The sequence below is a fragment of the Ochotona princeps genome, chromosome 1 (assembly GCF_030435755.1).
Source record: "Ochotona princeps isolate mOchPri1 chromosome 1, mOchPri1.hap1, whole genome shotgun sequence".
Lineage (NCBI taxonomy): Eukaryota > Metazoa > Chordata > Mammalia > Lagomorpha > Ochotonidae > Ochotona > Ochotona princeps.
The window spans coordinates 105,053,358-105,073,574 of record NC_080832.1 but is presented as its reverse complement, the minus strand read 5'-3'; the positions used below and the strand labels follow the sequence as shown (position 1 = coordinate 105,073,574).

The 20,217-nt window shown below is 50.1% G+C and overlaps 1 protein-coding gene and 1 pseudogene across 3 annotated transcripts in view; one reads left to right on the top strand and one right to left on the bottom strand.

Annotated features, from left to right (window-relative positions):
* Window positions 1–17,615, bottom strand: part of ZNF318 (zinc finger protein 318) — a 79,646-nt gene extending 62,031 nt beyond the window's left edge. For 2 of the 3 annotated variants that reach the window (XR_009245265.1, XM_058662581.1), the window contains exons 1-2: window positions 17,034–17,615; window positions 13,639–13,787 (exon numbers count right to left, since the gene is read on the bottom strand). Coding sequence is in view for 2 of the 3 variants with exons in the window: in XM_058662581.1 (XP_058518564.1) it covers window positions 13,639–13,787; window positions 17,034–17,420 (536 nt within the window). In the remaining variant the exon portion in view is untranslated. The remainder of the gene's footprint in view (window positions 1–13,638; window positions 13,788–17,033) is intronic. The other variant, XM_058662575.1, reaches the window with a different exon arrangement.
* LOC118758253 (large ribosomal subunit protein eL42-like) lies at window positions 438–927 on the top strand (annotated as a pseudogene).
* Window positions 17,616–20,217: the final 2,602 nt, after the last annotated feature.

Sequence of the window (20,217 nt, the reverse complement as noted above, 5' to 3'; positions counted from 1 at the left end):
ACAACCACAAAACTTCACCGCTTGTTCTGCAACCCTCTCTCCTGCCTTACCTGGAAATCCACAAGTACATTGCCAATACTGGGACTAGGAAATGGAGTTGGTGTAACTCACTGTAGCCTTTCATTTCATAGAAATACAAAAGTCGGTTATCTTGTGGCAGGATGAGTTTGGGCAGTGTTGAGTCATGGAGTTGGGGCAAATGGAGCCCCCTGCAGTGTAGCAGCTGTTGGGGGTGCCCCAGCAAGGCCAGACCCAATGCTGGTGACTCAGGCCAAAGTCACTGCCCACAGGCAGTGAACGAGTCCTAGGTTTAAGCGGCCAGTGCACCTATTTGACACCAGGCTCTGCCTCTGGCCGCCTGGCAGCAAGCTCTGGAGTTTTTAGGATATGTAATTGCTGCCCAGGGACATCCATGGATAAGGCCAGTGTGAGTGTAGATGAGGCATGAATTGTGGGTGATTCCCAGCAACAGGGTCACAGAATTTTCTGGCAAAGGTGGGGACTGAGACCTGGTGGTTTGGAGGGGACAGTCCATATGATCTATTTGGGCCAGACTGATTCACCAGCACACACGGAATCCTGAGATGGGCTTTTCGTGCCGGTATCGTTCCGCAAACATGGTGAACGTTCCTAAGCACGCCGGACCTTCTGCAAGAAGGCAAGCACCAGCCCCTCAAAGTAATACAGTATAAGGGCAAAGACTCCCTCTATGCCCAGGGGAAACAGCATTATGATAGGAAGCAGAGTGGTTATGGCGGGCAAACTAAGCCTATTTTCCAGAAAAAGGCTAAAACCACAAAGATTGTGCTGAGGCTTGAGTGTGTAGAGCGCAACTGCAGATCCAAGAGAATGCAGGCTATTAAGAGATGTAAACATTCTGAACTGGGAGGAGATAAGAAGAGAGAGGGCCAAGTGATCCAGTTCTAAACTTCATTCTCAGCCTTGTTATGAATTGAATAAAGTCTTTTTTTTTTTGTATCTTAGGAGGTTTATTCCAACGGAGCAGGAACAAGGGAACAAGGGAGCAGGAACAAGATAGGGGTGGTGAAGATCAGGAAAGAAAAGGAGAGGAAAAAAAAGGAGAGAGGAGAGAGAGGGGGAGAGAAAGAGACCAGAGCCGCACCTGGGGGGGGCCTTTTGTCTGCCAGGTGTAGGGGGCAGGGATTGGGAGGGATTGAGGGCAGGCCCCAGGGGGTTGGCGCCTGCAAGCGAATGTGGCGGGTGGGTGGAGTTGGGGAGGGGGCTGGAAGATTGGGGTGGGATTCTCAGGTGGAATGCCAGGTTACATCCGATTGGTGGATAGCTAGGCTGGCAGGAATTTAGTGAGCTGTGAGGAAGAAGGAATGGTGCTGGGTCCGGGGAAGGATATTGGAATAACTCCTTACATTCCTCCCTTTTGTTATATATAAAAGAAGAGGGGCATTGTTCTCTATGGCTTCTAGAATTGAATAAAGTCTTAAGATTACTGTTTACTTAATTTTTTTTGAGGGGGGGAGGAAATAAACTGGAGCCATCAACAAAATTCCTCTTGGAAATTTGAAAAAAAAAAAAAGAATACTGAGATGGGCTGTTAGCGTAGAGCATCACTGACTGCCACATATCAGTCCACACAGAAGTTATGAATGGGGGCCTGTTTAGCAGGGGTAGGTACCAGTACCTGACTAAGGGGCGGAACAGGGGAAGGGTCAACTAGGCAGGGTCAAGACACTAACCAACACGCGAGAGCACTAGATCCAGAGGTAGATTCTGTGAGGGAAGTGTGGGCCCAACCCTTTGGAAATACAAGTCCTGCTGGTTAGCTTGCAAGTTGGGGTGGTGATGGGCTGAGCTAGGGTGTGACCATGGAATCTGCCATCACTTACAGGTAAAGGAACTAACAACAGTCTGGGCAGGTCAAGGCAGCAGCACCTGAATGTGCATCCTAAAATAGAATGTGGGGTGGGCAGAGCTGCAACTGGAAGGGGTTGGACCGGACAGGGCTGAGCAAACTTCAATTCACAAGGAACAGAAATCAGGATGGAGCATATAGGTCATGCTGAACGAGGCTCTTACAACTACCGGTCTGCATGAGTCAGGGATACCAGGACACAGCAACGAAGACAAAGGCCAAGATAGGTGAAGGTCTACGCCAAGCTGGGTCAGAGCAACCACTGGAACGCATGTAATCTAGGGCTGGGAATAGGTTCAGTTGTGGAACTGTGAGAGTATACCCTTGCTAGGTTGGGGATCCTCCTGGTGAGTGCCGGGGCCGGAGTGAGGGCTGCATTCTGGTCTGGATATGGCTGCAATCTCCCTTGGCACAAATGTGAACTGGGGTTAGGTACACCTAACCAGGATAGATACCAGCACCATCTGGTGCTCTGGAGAACCTGTGTAGATGTAGGACTGACTAAGCTAGGTCTCTGCCCCTACTGAGCCAGATGTTAGCAGTGTCTGGGTATGGACGAGCCTCAGCTGGGCTGAAACATCCAACAGCAAGAACTGGAATGGATTGAAGGCCAGCAAGGAAAGGCTACTGTTTCTACCAGGACAGGAGATAGACTAAGTAGGGTTGGCCCATGGACCCACCAATATGCACAAGATCTGACATAGGAAGAGGTTTGGATGGAGGAGTCTGGGAAACTCCTTTGTCGGGACACAGTCCCTGCAGGTGAGTGCAAGAACCGTGATAGGGAGTAACCCAGACCACACAAGAGAAATACCCACCAGCATATACCTGGCATAGGTCAGGGGCAGACCAGGCTGTACCAGTTCACATCACCCAATGGAGAACCCAAGCACCAGAACAGAGTGTGGGTTGGGCCAGGTTCAGTCACTACACAAACCAAAGCACGTTACGGAATGCCAAGGTAAGTGAGCCGTATCAGATGTGGCCACAGCGCACAAACAGCACACATGAGAACCAGGGAGGGAGGGGGCAAAGCCAGCAGGGGAAACATGGCTCCTCTGCTGGACAACCACTACCACTGGAGAGCGTGAGTTGGGATGGGGACAGACCAGACCAGGCAGGGCTACAATACCTGTGGGCTTCATATGAGTTAGATCAGGGAAAAGTCAAAGTGGATGAGAGTTGGTTGGGCTTCGCCTCAGCATCAGCTGGCAGAGGCTGGCACTGGGGGCTAAATCTGTCAAGCTAAACTCCAGAACCAACTGGAAAGTGCATAATTAGGGAGTGGGAATGGCCTAGTAGGGAAATAGTGGGTACATCCCTCTTGGGTAACCACTCCCACTGGAAAGCACAAAAACTAGGACAGGGGCAGGGGTGGCTAGACAGAAAGGCACCCATCAGTATGTGTGTGGGCTGGATAGTGGGGTTGGTTGGGTTGAACCAGGCTTCAAGGCCCACTGACATGTACGAGAGCTGAATGGGATGTGGGACAGACTAGACCTGTCTACTGTACATACTGGCAAGCACGGGAACCAGGGCAGGGGGTGGGACTGGTGGGGGTTATGGGGAGTCGCCCCGACTAGGCTGCAGCTCCCACTGGTTTGCATGAAGGCCGAGTGTGTGGTGGGCAGGCTCGGGATGGGCTGCAACACCCATTGGTTTGTGTAGAAGACAGGGCTGGAGACACAACTGGCCCAGTAATTGCAACCACCAGCATGTGCATAAGCTGATTGGGGTGATGGACTGTGCCGGACCCTGTATTGGCAAGCACACACAAGAATCAGGTCTGAGAACACCTTGGACACAATTTTTTTTGGAGATCCCTCCAACTGAACTGCTGATCTCAGAAGCCCAACCATGAAGAGACTATGTCAGCCAGTGGATTCTGAAGATTTCATCGTGCTTGGAACGGCAAGATTGGGAACAATTCAGAACTGTTGAACTATCAAAACTGCTTAAGCAGGACTCTCGGAGCATGCCCCACATCGGGATGGGAGGGAGGCTGGGTGAGGCTTCTCCCTTTGTTTCTCCCCTGACCCCAGATACAGGGAAAAAAAGTTATATTAATGTGGAAACAATGGTCTTACCCACTTTTCCTGTAGCCCTTGACCCTTTGTACCCTTACATCAACTATGTAAGAGTAGAAAAAAAAAATCTTTTTCTCTCCCACCCCCCCAAAAAAATGAGCAGTAAAAAAAAAGAAATACAAAACTCTTTTTTTTTTTTTTAAAAAGATTTTATTATTATTGGAAAGCCAGATATACAGAGAGGAGGAGAGACAGAGAAGAAGATCTTCCGTCCGATGTTTCACTCCACAAGCGAGCCACAACGGGCCAGTACGTGCCGATCCGATCCGATGCCGGGAACCTGGAACCTCTTCCAGGTCTCCCACGCGGGTGCAGTGTCCCAATGCATTGGGCCGTCCTCAACTGCTTTCCCAGGCCACAAGCAGGGAGCTGGATGGGAAGTGGAACTGCCAGGATTAGAACCGACGCCCATATGGGATCCCGGGGCGTTCAAGGCAAGGACTTTAGCCGCTAGGCCACGCCGCCGGGCCCAGAAATACAAAAGTCTTGGCCCCAGCACAATAGCCTAGTGACTTAAGTCCTTACCTTGCATGCGCCAGGATCCCATATGGGTACAGGTGCGTGTCCTAACAGACTCACTTCCCATCCAGCTCCCTGATTGTGGCCTGGGAAAGCAGTCGAGAACAGCCCAAGGCCTTGGGACCCTGCACCCACATGGGAGACCCAGAAGAGGTTCCTGGCTCCTGGCTTCGAATGGCTCAGCACCAGTGGTTGCGGCAACTTGGGGACTGAATCATCGGATGGAAGATTTTCCTCTCTGTCTCTCCTCCTCTCTGTATATCTGACTTTCCAATACAAATAAATAAGTATTGTTAAAAATACACAAAAGTTTCCCCCAGCTATAGACAACTGCCTAGGTTGCTTTTTACTTAGGCAAATGTTACACTGCTGGAAGAAAAGCAGCCAAGAGCTGGCAAGAAATCTGAGCTTGAGATTGCCTGGGGAAAGGAGTTTGGGACATGTTGGAGTGGGAATAGCTAAGAACACGTCTCACAGGAGAGGAGTGACTTCTGGGGTCTTCCACAGACCAGGCCACTCCACTCAAAGGCAGGCAAGGGAGCCGAGACAAGGTGGTTTAGAGAGGAGAGACTGGAGGGCATGTCAGGGTCAGGCCAAGGCACCTGCCCATGTGGAAAACCTGGGCTGGGCTAAGTAGCGTCACCGGCTGCCTGCGGGTGCTTATGAAAGCTAGGGCTGGGGGACCACGCCTGGTTGGACTAGGCCACAGTATCTGTCTGTTAGAGCATGGGATAGGCCATGTCAGGCTGGGCAGTAGCACCTGGTAAAATGCAAGAAAATTGGATCCGGGAGCAGATTATGTAGGGGACTTGTGGGTTTGTGGATTCACCTCTGTCGGACTGCAGCACCTGCCAGTTCAAATGAGAGCTGGGGGCAGTGATGGAATGAGCCAGGCTGGACCAGGCTACAGTACCACTGGCACATGCAAAGGCAGGACCAAGGGCAGACCATGCCAAGCAGAGCCATGGCATGCACCAGCACGAGATTGGGGTTGGAAACAGGCCTGATAAAACTTAGGGGAATTCCCTAACTAGGCTGCAGCTCCTGCTGGGGAGCACAAGGGCTGGTGCCGGGGGAAGCCCAGGCCAGGCTGGGCCAGGCTACAATACCCACCAGCAAGAGCTGAGACTGAAGGTAGGCTAGGCAAGGCTAGGTTGAAGCATCCACCAGCATGCACAAGATTGAGCTGGGAATAGGCCTGGTAGGGGAAAAACTGGAGACTCACCTGCTAGGCTGAAGCTCCCACTGGTGAGTGAGACAGCCAGGGGTGTGAGAAGACTGGGCTGAATAAGGCTGCAGCATCTATCAGCAAGCATGTGGGCTATGTCTAGGGGAATGAAAGACTGGGCTAGATTCCAGCACCTGCTGGCACCTGCAAGAGCCAGGATGTATGTGGGCCAGGATGGGCCAGACCATGACATTTGCCAGGTCAATGACAGAAAGGTCCGGGAGATGGCAGGCTGGGCTAGGCTGTAGCTCCTAGCAGTGAGCCAGAATGGGTGCAGGACAGCTGGGCTAGGTTGCAATACCTGCTGGTGACTACCAGGACTGGGAACCAGCCATGTCAGGCTAGACAACAGTCCAGTCGGCACACACACAATCTGAGATCCATGGCTGGGAGTGGGCTGGGTAGAGAAATTTGAGGAACTCCCCTGCTAGGCTGCAGGTCCTGCTAGTGAGCCAAGGCAAAGCTTGAGTCAGGCAGAGGCAGGCAAAGCCAGGCTAGGCTGGGCCAGTCCATAGCACACACTGATTAGAGCAAGAGCTAAGATGGGGCACAGGCTAGGCCAGGTTGGACCACAACACCTGCCATTTCACATGAGAGATGAGGATGGACCAGGTTGGGCTAGGCTGCAACAGCTGCCAGCAAGAGCTGGGACTTGGGGCAGGCTGGGCTGAGACAAGCTGCAGATCTGCTAGCAAATCCCAAGACTGAGGGTGGGCCATCTCAGACTGAGTCACAGCACCTGCTGGAACGTGCAAGATCCAGGACTGAACGCAGGCCTGGTAAGGGAACTTTAGGGACTCCGCTGCTAGGTCACTGTTTCCACTGGTGCACCTGAAAACCGAGACTGGAGCTGGGCCGATCCAGGCAGGGTTGTAGCAGGCCTGTGGGCTGGGTCTTGAGGAGGACCCAGTTGGGCTAGGTGGCTGCACTCGCTGGCATTAGAGTCAGAATGGGCGCAGGCCAGCTGGGCTAGACTGCAGCACCAGCTGGCAAGTGCTGGTAATGATGCAAGTTATGTAAAGATGGACCATAGTACCCACCAACAGGCACAAGATCCAGAGCTGGGAACATGCCTGGAAGGGGAACTTCAGGCATTTCTTTGCTGGGCTGTAGCTACCACTAGTGAGCATGAGAACCAGGACTGCAACAGGCCGACTGGTCAAGCGGCAGCACCTGCTAGCATTCTGTGTGGGCCGGGTCCGTGAGTAGAACAGGCTGAACTAGGCTGCAGTATCCATGCGTGCGGACAACAACCAGATAGGATGTCGGACAGGATGGCTAGGCTGCTTCACAAACAAAAACCGGGGCTGGGGTCCAGCACAGCAGCCTAGTGCCTAAAGTCCTCACCTTGCACGCACCGGGATCCCATATGGGATCCGGTTTGTGTCCCGGTTGCCCCATTTCCCATCCAGTTCCATGCTTGTGACCTGGAAAAGCAAAAGATGGCCAAAAGCCTTGGTACTCTGCACCCACATGGGAGACTTGGAAGAAACTCCTGGCTTCAGATCCGCTCAGCACCGGCCATTGCAGCCACTTGAGGAGTGAATCAGCAGGACGGAAGATCTTCCACTCTGTCTCTCTTCTCTGTATATCTGACTTTACAATAAAAATAAATAAATTTTTAAAAATGGAGTTGGAGACAGGCCTGGTAGTTGTTGTTGGGGGTCACCACAACTAGGCTGCGGCAACCACTGCTGTGTGTGAAGAACAGGCCTGTGGTGGGCTAGGCTGGACTAAGCCACAACACCCATGAGCTCATGTGAGAGATGGGGCTGGAAGCACAACTGACCAAGCAGCTGCATCTACCAGTTTGTGCATCAGGTAACAGACTATATCTGACCCTCAGTGGCTGCTGCACACAAGAGTCAAAACTGGGCCCGGCTAAAATCCTCGCCTTGAACGCCCCGGGATCCCATATGGGCGCTGGTTCTAATCCCGGCAGCTCCACTTCCCATCCAGCTCCCTGCTTGAGGCCTGGGAAAGCAGTCGAGGATGACCCAATGCATTTGGACACTGCACCCGCGTGGGAGACCCGGAAGAGGTTCCAGGTTCCCGGCATCGGATCGGATCGGCGCGTACTGGCCCATTGCAGCTCACTTGGGGAGTGAATCATCGGACGGAAGATCTTCCTCTCTGTCTCTCCTCCTCTGTGTATATCTGGCTGTAATAAAATAAATAAATCTTTAAAAAAAAAAAAAAAGAGTCAAGACTGAGGTCACCCCAGGTGAGGCTTCTTGGTGGACTCCCCAACTAGACCCCTGGAGTAGACCCTGGCCAAAGGGAAACCACAGGATGTGTGGTCCAACTTTGGAGTCATGTATCAAGATTGGGTCTCCTGATACCTATCTGTGAAATGGACAGCATGCCCAGATTCACACTGGGGACATGACAGCCAGCTCAACTAGTCCATCAGGGGACGTTAAGTACATCACAAGATAGGAAGCAAAACAGGTTGCTCAACTCTCCTGGCCAAGCTTTGTAACAAATGTGGATACACTAAAGTGGACTTTCTCAACCCTGGTGCAACGAGGTTGACAATGTCTCAGAACTATTAAAAGTCAACACTCTTGGAATATCTACTTCCATATCAAGATTTCTAAGGCATCATTAAATAGCCATCCCTCACCCCTTGGGACCTGATGTACTTTGACAGCAAAGAACAGCCTCCTCCATTTCCCCCTATAGGGACAGCGAATACAGAGGGAAAAAAAACCTGAAACATCTGTCTTATCCACTGTCTTCCATATCTCAAATTCCCCACCCTAATGAGAGACCCATATGTATGGGCATGCATCCCTCTGAACTATGTAAACAATATTAAAATGTAAATTAAATAAAAGTCTCGACTTTGGTGGTGTGAAGGTAAAATACAGGATGGGACAGTTATCCTTTTAGCTCTGACTCTACACCACATACAATAGACAAAATCTGGGTCCAGTGTGGTAGCCTAGTCGCTAAAGTCCTTGCCTTGCAGCTACTGGGATCCCATATGGGCACCAGTTTGTGTACCAGCAGCCCCACTTCCCATCCAGCTCCCTGCTTGTGGCCTGGGAAAGCACCCAAGGATGGCCCAAAGCCTCGGAACTCTACACCGATGTGGGAAACCGAGAAGAGACTCCTGGCTCCAGGCTTCAGATGCGGAGTGCAGCTCTGGCCATTGAGGTTGCTTGGGAAGTGAATCAGCGGATGGAAGATCTTCCTCTCTGTCTTTCCTCCTCTCTGTATATCTGACTTTCCAAAAAAATAAAATAAATCTTTAAAAAAAATGGACAGAATCTTTTGGGGCATGATGGTCATACAGCTTCTGTATCTAAAAAGAACGTTTAGGACCCGACACAATGGCTCAATTTGCTATTCCTCCCATTACAAACACTGGGATCCCCTTTGGGAGCCAGTTTGTGTCCTAACTGCTCCGCTTCCCATCCAGCTTCCTGCTTGTAACCTGGGAAAGCAGTTGAGGATGGCCCAAAGCATTGGGACCCTGCAGCACATGGGAGACCTCTAAAAAGTTCCTAGCTCCTGGCTTCAGATCACCTTCGGAGTGAACCAGCAGGTGGAAGACTTTTCTGTATCTCCTTCTCTGTAAATCTAATCTGCCTCTCCAATAAAATAAACAAGTCCTTAATTTATTTATTTATTTTTACAGATTTATCTTTTATTACAAAGACAGATATACAGAGAGGAAGAGAGACAGAGAGGAAGATCTTCTGTCCGATGATTCACTCCCCAAGTGAGCCACAACGGGCCGATGCACGCCGATCCGAAGCCGGGAACCTGGAACCTCTTCCAGGTCTCCCACGCGGGTGCAGTGTCCCAATGCATTGGGCCATCCTCAACTGCTTTCCCAGGCCACAAGCAGGGAGCTGGATGGGAAGTGGAGCTGCCAGGATTAGAACCGACGCCCATATGGGATCCCGGGGCGTTCAAGGTGAGGACTAGCTGCTAGGCCATGCCGCCGGGCCCAAGTCCTTAATTTAAAAAAAAAATTTATGTCTTCAATCACAGATAGAAATAATGATCCCCCAGTACATAAAGCCACTAGAATGCTACACCGGACCCAATAAATAAATCTTTTACAAATCTTAAAAACTGATTATTAGATGTGGGTGATAGGTACATGGGTTCTTTTCTGCTTAAAAATCTTCATTAGATGGGACTGGCATTGTAGCATAGCACAACAATTCTTTGCTTGCAGCACTGGCATCTCATATCAGCACTGGCATCCCATATTAGCACCAGTTTAAGTCCTGGTTGCTCCATTTTCAATCCAGCTCCATGTTTATACACTGGGAAAGCAACAGAGGATGGTCCAAAGCCTTGAGCTTCGGCAACCATATCGGGGACCCAAACGAAGCTCTTGGCTCTTGGCTTCAGATCAACCTAGCTCCAGCTATCACAAACACCTGGGGAGTGAAATACCAGATAGAAGATTCTTTCTCTGCCCGCTTTATCACTCTGAATTTTAAGGAAAAATACACAAAATTTAACTTTAAACCCAAGGTTTCTTTAAAGTTTTATTTATTTTTATTGGAAAGGCAGATATACAGAGAGAAGGAAATATAAAATGAAAGATCTTCTGTCGCTGGTTTACTCCCCAAGCAGCCGCAATAGCCGGAGTTGAGCAGGGACACAAACTGCACCCACACGGGATCCCAGTGTGTGTGCAAGGCAAGGACTGTAGCCACGAGAGCTACCATGCTGGGCCCTAAACACAAATTTTAAAAAGTGTACGTGCCCACATAAAGACAGAAAGGCTTGTACACTGAAGTTCACTGCACCACTATCCAAAAAGTCAAAACACAAATGTTATCATTTATTCACTAATGATGAAAGTGCTAATTATTGTAAAATGTGGTAATGAAATATCAACAACAGAAAGGAATGCTACAAATACAGGTAAAACTTAAAAACAAAGTTTGGGACTGGTGTTGCAGCACAGCCAGCTAAGCGACCAACTGCAATGCCAGCATCCTCTACTAAAGTACCAGTTTGAGTCCCAGCTGTTCTGCTTCTATTCTAGCTTCCTGAAAATGTGCCAAAGAAGGCAGAGGATGGTCTAAGTACTTCTATGAGATGCCAGCATCACAGGTGATGGCTTAACCCACTATATCACAAAATATTTTTCTTTAATTCATTTGAAAGGCAGATTTACAGAGAGAAGAAACAGAGAGATCTTCCATCCGCTGGCTCTCTCCCCAGATGGATGTATTGGCCAGAGCTGAGCTGATTTGAATCCCAGGAGCCTGGAACTTTTTCTGGGTTTCCCACACAGTGCAGGGTTCCAGGGCTTTGGGCCATGCTCCACTGCTTTCCCAGACCACAAGCAGTGAGGGACTGGATTAGAAGTGGAGCACCTGGAACACAACCAGAACCCATTTGGGATACTGGTGCTTTAAGGTGAAGGGTTAGCCTGTTGAGCCATAGCACTGGTCCCCAAAAATACAAATTTTAAAATGAAAAATGGATGTGAACACCACAGTATAAATTAAGCCTCCGCCTACAGCTCTGGTTTCCCATATGGGTACCAATTTGAGTCCTGGCTGCTTCACTTCCCATCCAGTTCCCTGCTTGTGGCCTGGAAAAGCAGTTGAGGACAGCATAAAGCCTTGGGACCTTGCATTACATGGGAGACCCAGAAGAGACTCCTGGCTTCTGGCTTCAAATTGGCTCAGCTCCAGCTATTGCTGCCTCTTAGAGACTGAACCAGCAGACTAAAGATCTTTTTCTTTCTCTCAGTAAATCTGCCTCTCCAATAAAAATAAATATCTTTAAAAAAATGGGGGTGGGGGCTGGCACAATAGCCTAAAGGCTAAATCCTTGCCTAGTATCCACCAGGATCCCATATGGGTACTGCTCCACTTCCCATCCGTGCTTGTGCCCTAGGAAGGCAGCAGAGGGTGGCCCAAAGCCTTGAGGTCTTGCACCCTCATGGGAGATCTAGAAGCTCCATGCTCCTGGCTTTGGATCAGCTCAGCTCTAGCCATTGCAGCTGATTGCAGAGTGAACCAGAGGATGAAGATCTTTCTTTCTGAATCTGCTTCTCTCTGTATATCTGCCTTTCCAAAAAAAAATAAATAAATCTTATAAAAACACAGAGAGACAGAGAGAGAGAACTGGCTATCCATGATACATATGCACAACAAAGGTTATGCAAAGGCTTACCAAGAGGAAATATTGAAGTTACCTCAAAACCTCACAAAGGAAGGAAGAGAATGATAACATGTATCAACTATCCAGACAGCCTACTCAACCATTTCCCAGATTAGAAACAGTTAGAAGGGCAAGGGCTATTGCCTCAATTAAGCAGGATACCCATATATATTGAAACCCTCTCTTCAGGAGCTTCAGTGGTACATGTCTTGCTTGCTTCACTGCATCCACAGCCGCTGGGGCTTTGAAAAAAATACCACCAATGGACTCACTGACCCTTGGACTGCCCAACTTCCCCCCACCTCCCTGTCCAAGTCCTAGGCACCAATAAAGACAGCCTGAGTTTGACAGAGTACCATCCTGACTAACTGCTGCTAACCATATGAAAACTTGCAGTGTGGTGGACAGGGATCGTGTCAAACATAGTCTCAGCTCAGAGAGATCACAGAAACTGCTTTCTTGTACTTCCATCCCTACATTTTGTCTTTTGTGAAGTGAAAGACACCTGACATGATTACTTACTTCCCACATATAGTTAGGTTCCCAGTGATTGAGGTCTTTAGACATCCTGGGAATATGTGCCCTTCCTCAGCTGTAAAGTAATAACTGAACTTCAACATTTTTAAAGATGTATTTCTATTAATGGCTTATTTAATATACATACATTAAATATATATATATACACACACACACATTATATATGAATCTATTTAAACCCTTTCAGAATCTGTATTTCATCCTGAACAAGTGTGAAAAATATATCTAAATATACCACTAAAAAAGATGTCCTTTTAGGGCCCGGCAGTGTGGCCGAGAGGCTAAAGTCCTGGCCTTGAACGCCCCAGGATCCCATATGGGTGCCGGTTCTAATCCCGGCAGTCCCACTTCCCATCCAGCTCCCTGCTTGTGGCCTGGGAAAGCAGTTGAGGACGTCCCAAGGCTTTGGGACCCTTCACCTGTGTGGGAGACCTGGAGGAAGTTCCTGGCTCCTGGTTTTGGATCAGCACAGGACTGGCCGTTGCGGCTCACTTGGGGAGTGAATCATCGGACGGAAGATCTTCCTCTCTGTTTCTCCTCCTCTCTGTATATCTGACTTTGTAATAAAAATAAAAATATATTTTTAAAAAAAGAAATAAAAAAGATGTCCTTTTATCCATAACCATTGGTATTTCTAGTAATTTACAATCTATAATCTATACCATCTCTCAAGGGTTTTTGATTTGGAAGAATTCTGATTAGATTCTCTTTGTTCTAGGTTTAAACTTTTGTTTTTGTTTTTTCTTTGAAAGGAAGAGTGACAAACAGAGAAAGAAATAGGCCAGGCTTCCATCTGTTTGTTTACTCCCCCAAACGCCCACAACAGTTGTGGCCAGAAGCCATTCAGGTTTCCCATGGGGCTGGCAGGAACCCAAGCAAAGGACATCACCTACTGCCTCTCAAGTATATTAGCAGGAGGCTGGATCAGAAGCAGAGGTAGGATTGGATCCCAAGCACTGTGATAGCAAAGTTCCAGGCAGTGACTTCACTCTCTGTACCACGAGGCCTGGCACAAGATGACCTTCTTAAAGTCTTTTCTCCTATACAATTCATTCAAAATTGTATTCACTCAGAAAAACTTTTACAATTAGTATTTTCTATCAGACAAATGTACTCACAGAATAACGTCAGTGCCAGCGCCAGCCTTTCAAACACATCATTGTGAGGAAACAGCAAGATTTCTGCCTGCAAATACTAACATAGCACACACTATTTCAGCCATGGCCTACCTTTCCATGTCCTCCAGATGATCCACTGGTGACCCCAACCGATCACTAAGCCGCCGCCGTTCAGGGGTGCTAAGACAGAAGTGGTCATTGCCTACAGTGATCCTTAGGCTTTGTTCCACAGAGTCAGAATGTAGACTAGGAGAGCGCCTCTGTAAGATCAAAGATCACATGGTAATCAATATGGTCAAGACAGTTCTCTACCCAGAAACACGTCTCTCCCTAATCAGAGCTGCGGTCCAACAAGATGAAAAAGGGCTGCAAAATACTACTCCAGAGGTAAGAGCAATAGCTCAACTGGCTAAATCCTCCACCTTGCAACATCAGCATCCCACATGGGTGCCGGTTCATGTCCTGGCTGCTCCACTTCCCATCCAGCTCCCTGTTTGTAGCCTAGGAAAGTGGTGGAGGATGGCCCAAGGTCTTGGGACGCTACACCTGCATAGGAGACCCAGAAGAGCTCCTGGTTTCAGACTGGCTCAGCTGGAGCATTACGGCCATTTGGAGAGTGAACCAGTGGACAGAACATATTCCTCCACAAATAAAGCACTTAAAAAAAAAAAGCTTTCGGCTCGGCAGTGTGGCCTAGTGGCTAAGGTCCTTGCCTTGATCCCATATGGCTGCTGGTTCTAATCCCGGCAGCTCCACTTCCTATCTCTCCTCCTCTCAGTATATCTGACTTTGTAATAAAAATAAAATAAATCTTAAAAAAAAAAAAAAAAAAGCTTTCCTTTTTCAGAGACAAAAGCCCATACATCTGATCTTCCCAGTGACTTCCCATTTTAGTGAGTGTGCAAACAGAGAACTGGAGCCCACAAAGAGAAGGGAGCAAAATACAAACAGGAACTTTTTGTCAAATACTTTTAGCAGAGGTAGATGCTAGAGTCATTAAAACATAAAACAGCCCAAGAAACACTGAAGAAAAGGAGTCACTCTCTCCACACAGAACGGAGAAAGTCTTTCTGAGGCAGTATCACTCACCCTAACAACTAGATGGTGAGATACTGGTCCTGTAAAAACTAAGTAGAACTGATTCAGGCCAAGGCAGTACCACAGCTATAAAGTCCCTGGCACGTTTCAAGTAACAGCACTGTGTGTGTCTGCAGTGAACTGACAAACAGAACTCATGGCTAAGAAATCTAAATTTAGGATCCGGCGCGGTGGTGTGGCGGCTAAAGTCCTCACCTTGAACACACCAGGATCCCATATGAGAGCAGGTTTTAATCCCGGCAGTCCCACTTCCCATCCAGCTCCCTGCTTGTGGCCGGGGAAAGCAGTTAAGCCCTTGGGACCCTGCACCCACACAAGAGACCCGGAAGAGGATCCTGGCTTCTGGCTTCAGATCGGCTCATATCTGGCCATTGCGGCTGCTTGAGGAGTGAACCAAAGAATGGAATATCTTCCTCTCTATCTCCTCCCCTCTCTGTATATCTGAATTTCCAAAAAAAAATCTGAACTTATTCTTAGTAAGAGGTACAGGAGAGTTTTAAGAGGGAAAGTGATGTGGCCTGTCTCCATTTTTATTTTCAGATGCTTGTATGGTTCACTGCCTCGCTTTCTCCTGGTCTGTCTTCAAGGCTCACCTTCCCAGAAGGGTTTTCCGTAACTCAAAATTTTAACTCCCTGGACTAGCATTGTGGCACATCAAGTCCTGACCCACAATGTCAGCATTCCATATAAGCAACAGTTACATTATTAGGTGCTAGCACTTCCCATCCAGCTTCTTGCTAATATATCTGGAAAAGCAGTGGAAGACAGCTCAAGAGCTTGTGCCCCTGCCAGCCATACAGGACATCAGGATGAGTTAGTTCCAGGGTCCTGGATGCAGCCTGGCCCTAACCCCACAGACTGCAGTCATTTGGGAGTGAACCAGTAGATGGAGCGTCTCTTTATCTCTCCCTCTATAACTTTGCTTTTCAAATAAAATCAGTCTTAAAAAAACTCAACTAACTTCGGTATTTCTTTTTTTTTATTTGCTTTGCAATTTCATTTATGTCACAGCCTTTCTAACATCTCTTACTAATTAGCTCTTCTCCAGATGGTGAAACAAGGACAGGAAACGTTGGTCTGATTAGTTCACCTTTGTGGCCTGACATCCCAGAACAGTGCTTGCCCGATGCTGCAGAATGTTTGTGAAATGTACAAAATAAAGATGGAAATCATCAAACTGACCACTGCATGCATAATATACCACAGTGTTAAAAGAGAATTGGATGGGAGCCAAATACAACGCTCCACCAAGAGGGACTAGGGTTTTGAAGATCACAAGACTGTTCTGGGGGATGGAACTGGGGGAAGAGCTAGCAGATTACACAGATATCAAGTTCATCTGACAGAAAGCTGTGGGAAGGAGAGAGACCACAACTTTTTCTCAAGCAATGGAAGACACCATTTACTAAAACCCAGAAGAACGAAGCCAATCAGTCGTTAGAGAAAAGGGAGACTTTGGTAGCACATCTTCTGCTGTTTCCCCTGAAGGGGAGTGACCGACACTGCTCAGCCTAAACAGTAGCAATTCTACCAGGTTACATGTCAGACCAGCTTGCGAAAAGAGAAACTGTTACTAAGCTTAAACGAAAAACAAAAAAGTGATGAACCGAAAACAAAAACTACTTTCAAAACAGCAAACCCTACCCAGAGGCTCTAGTCGGAGGTGGCCAGTATACCTCAAGTCCACGGAATCTACCCTGCGCTGCTGCAGCTGCTGGGGCAGTAAAACCTAACGGTGAAAACTGCTTAAACACAGGGGCAGATGCCAACTGAACATACCCAGCTGCACCACTGCCGCCTCCTCGCCCAAGATACCCAAGCCTCCCTGGACAGGGCAGGGATCCCCTTGGCAGTAACTCATCAACCAAGGTGGCCAGGGTCGGGATGTGCGTGTGGGAGGGGGAAGACTAGGGGGAAGTCAAACTACTACTGCCAGGTCAGGGAGGGGATGGTGCCCATGCGCAGGGCTGTAGTTCTGCACACTTCATTCCTCTTTAGATCGGCGAGTCGCTAACACCGCTAGCCTCTGCTAGCCTCGGCGAGGTTCAGGCCCCGTGCTGCAACTAGCAAGCTCCTGGGCAGGGGGACTCGCGTCGCGAAACCCTTGAGACATCAACTCTCCGAAACGCCCCCTCGTCCTGGCCAACTTTTCCAACACCTCACCCCAAGTCCTGAGAAGCGGGACGCTGCCTCCCGTCCAGGCGCCCGAGTGGTCCCCATTCCGCTATCGTGGAAAATGACGCTCCCGGGCAGACGGGAGCCACACGAGGGTCAGAGGGGCAGGGTGGGCTGAGGCGAGGCTTCCACCCAGGACCCGGGCCTGGAGGCCCCGGGGGGCGTTGGTGGAAGCGGGTACTCCAGCCGAAAGGACTGGGGATGGAGGGGAAGGTTCCCCGGCGAGGGATTACCCGGCTGCCGCTGTCGCCTGGATGGTCTCCGCGGCCGTCCCGGGCGAAGTCAGCGCGGGACTCCCCTCGGCTGCTGCCTCGGTAGCCGGACGAGCCCGCAGGGAAGAGTCGTCGACCCCGCGGTGGCGACGGGGAGCCGTGACGGGCCCGCGGCGGGGACGGGGAGCCGCGGCGACCCCGCGGGGGAGACGGTGAGGCCCGGCGGCCGCGGTGCCCTGAAGGCGAGCGGGGCCGGCGAGTCGGGGTCCGCCGGAACGAGGAGGAGAGCGGTGGCGGCGAAGTGCGACGAACGGAGCCTGACGAAGAGCCGGAGCTGCGGCTGCTGCGCGGGCCGCCATCCTTAGGCCGGTGTGAGGAGACGGAGGGGCGGGCGCCGCTGCGGTACATGGCTCCGCCAGCAGCTCCGACCCGCGGGCGCCCCGGACGCGGGCCCCGAGCGCGCCGCCGCAGCTGCAGCCGCTGCCACCGCCACCAGCAGGGCCGCGGCGCGCCGCCCCCCGGGGCAGCACCCTCCCCTCGGCCCGCGCCAGGCCCAGCGCGCCCCCGCGAGCCGGCGGTTTGAGGGCGCGGGCACGCGGCCGACACACCCCTCCCGCCCTCCGGGGCCTCCCCGATCCGCTAATCCGGGGAGCGAGCGGCGGCCACAGACAGCAGCCCGGAGAAGCGCGCGCAACCGGGCCGAGGGGAGGGGACGGGAAGGGAAGCGCGCGCCCGGCGCCCCACACGCCCCGCCTCCAGCCACGCAAGATGGCGGCCGCCGCACCACCCACTTCCCTTCCCCCCGCCCCGCGCCGGGAGACCACGTGACCCCGAGCCTCGCGCGCGCGCGCGGTGGGCGGGGCGGAAGAAAGGAATTAGTCGGAGAGGAGCTCGGTCTTCTGGAGAACGTTCGAGGCTTGGGGACGTGGCTCGCTCCGCGGCCTTGCGATTGTGTTTACTCTTTCCCAGACCCCGTCTACGCTGTTAATTTGCGAGAGGGGAGCGAATGATTTTGGGGGAATGAGAATATGAATGACTCACAGAAGGTTAGTGAGACCAAGTTGCCCGTGATGTCAGCCTACCCTCCCATCGCCCTTAGCACAAGGTGTCCCTGCCAGTCCTTTATCAAAAGGAATTCCAAGAATTGAGGGAGGGGCACAAAGGATTCTACAAAATGCTAATCTCGAATGGTAACCTGCTTCCCTGCAGGTAACAGCCTTGATGGCTAGTAGTGTCTGGGGAGAATTACTGGAGAAAACGTAACATCGATGTGACCCTACCCCCTCACCCGCTATAAATTCCCTAAAGAGTATAGCAAACTCCCCCATCAAAGGAAGATTGGGAGCCTGAATAGGAACTAGTCACTTGCAATTCCAATATAGAGCAACCGTCTCCCCTAACTTTTTGGGGAGCCTGGGAATTAAGTAATAGCTGCTGGGAGTCTCGCTCTTTCGCTTTGTGATAAATACCTATTTTCTTCCACCACCCCAGGTCAGTGATTGGACTTCTGACTCAGGCAATTGGACCGAGTTTGGGGATTCTGTGAGAAGTCAGACGGACTAACGAAGCAGTAAGGGTCTCTAGTTCCTGGCTCCTCTTAAAACAAAATCTTGCTTCTTCCCATTTCTGACCCTTACTCTTCCATTTTTTAGCCTAGCTTCATTTCCCTAGTCCCTTTGAGGGAGAACAAAGAAAATCAACATATCAATTCCCATCTGTTAAAGTGGTTGTCTTGACAAAAGCAGAGAGACTTAACCTAAAGCAACCCCAACTCTGAATTACCTGCAAGGAAATGGTGTCTGAGATTTGAGATTATCATCTGAGTGGGAGGAAGAAGCCACCCTTGTCACCTTTGTGTTATGTTTTTTTGTCCTGAGCAAATTGCCAGGCCTCGTTGCCCAAGGCAACTGAGCTACCCTTTTTTTTTTATCTCTTTTCTGTCCTGTGAGTGACTCCTGTTGTTCTTTTCCTTCCCCACCCAGATGGTGCTTAAAAGACACCACTTCCACCATTTCCCGGGTTTTTTTCTGCCTTGGCAGTATGGCAGGCAAAGCACCTCTCTCTTGCTTTCTTAAATCTCGCTTTGCACACTGAAATTGTTTCATGAAAATTTTTCTTTCTGGGCTCGGCACAGTAGCCTAGTGGGTAACGTCCTCGCCTTGCATGCAGAATCCCATATGGACACCGGTTGTAATTCCAGCTACACTACATCCCATCCAGCTCCCTGCTTGAGGCCTGGGAAAGCAGTTGAGGATGGCCCAGGGCCTTAGGACCCTGTACCCTCAAGGAGACCCGGAAGAAGCTCCTGGCTTCTGACTTCTGACTAGCTCAGCACCAGCCTTTGCTGTCACTTGCGGAGTGAATCTGTGGACAGAACTTGCTCTCTGTCTGTCCTCCTCAATGTATATCTGACTTTCCAATAAAAAATAAATTTTAAAAATCTTAAAGAAAAAATTCTTTTTTAAGATTTATATATTTTTGGACCTGGAGCAGTGGCCTAGCGGCTAAAGTCCTCACCTTGAAAGCCCCGGGATCCCATATGGGCAACGGTTCTAATCCCGGCAGCTCCACTTCCCATCCAGCTCCCTGCTTGTGGCCTGGGAAAGCAGTCGAGGAAGCCCATGGCCTTGGGACCCTGCACCCGCATGGGAGACCTGGAAGAGCTCCTGGCTTTAGATTGCCTCAGCTCCAGCCATTGTGGTCACTTGGGGAGTGAACCATCGGATGGAAGATCTTTCTGTCTCTCCTCCTCTCTGTATATCCGCCTTTCCAATAAAAATAAATAAATAAGTAAATCTTAAAAAAAAAAAAAGAAAGAAATTTCTCCCAGAGCTGTGGCTTCTGAAGGCCCTGCCCTGTCCAGCCTTCCTAAGTGGAGCAGAACTTACTCCTCCCCTCCTTCCTTTCCCTCCACCTGCCTGCTGCTTCCAGACTGTTACATCTTCTCACACCTTTGCCCTTTATTCATTCTCCTCTTTGCCCTGCTGCTGCTGCTTGAAGCATCATCCTGCTGTGGAGTCTCAATTGACTAAATCCTCACCTTGTAAGTGACAGAATCCTATTTGGGCACTGGTTCATGTCCCACTTGCTCCACTTTCCATCCAGCTCCCTGTTTGTGGCCTGGGAAAGCAGCAGAGGGTGGCCCAAAGCCTTGGGAGATCTCTCTGTAAAAGAAAAAGCTGTCTTTCCGATAAAAATGAATAAA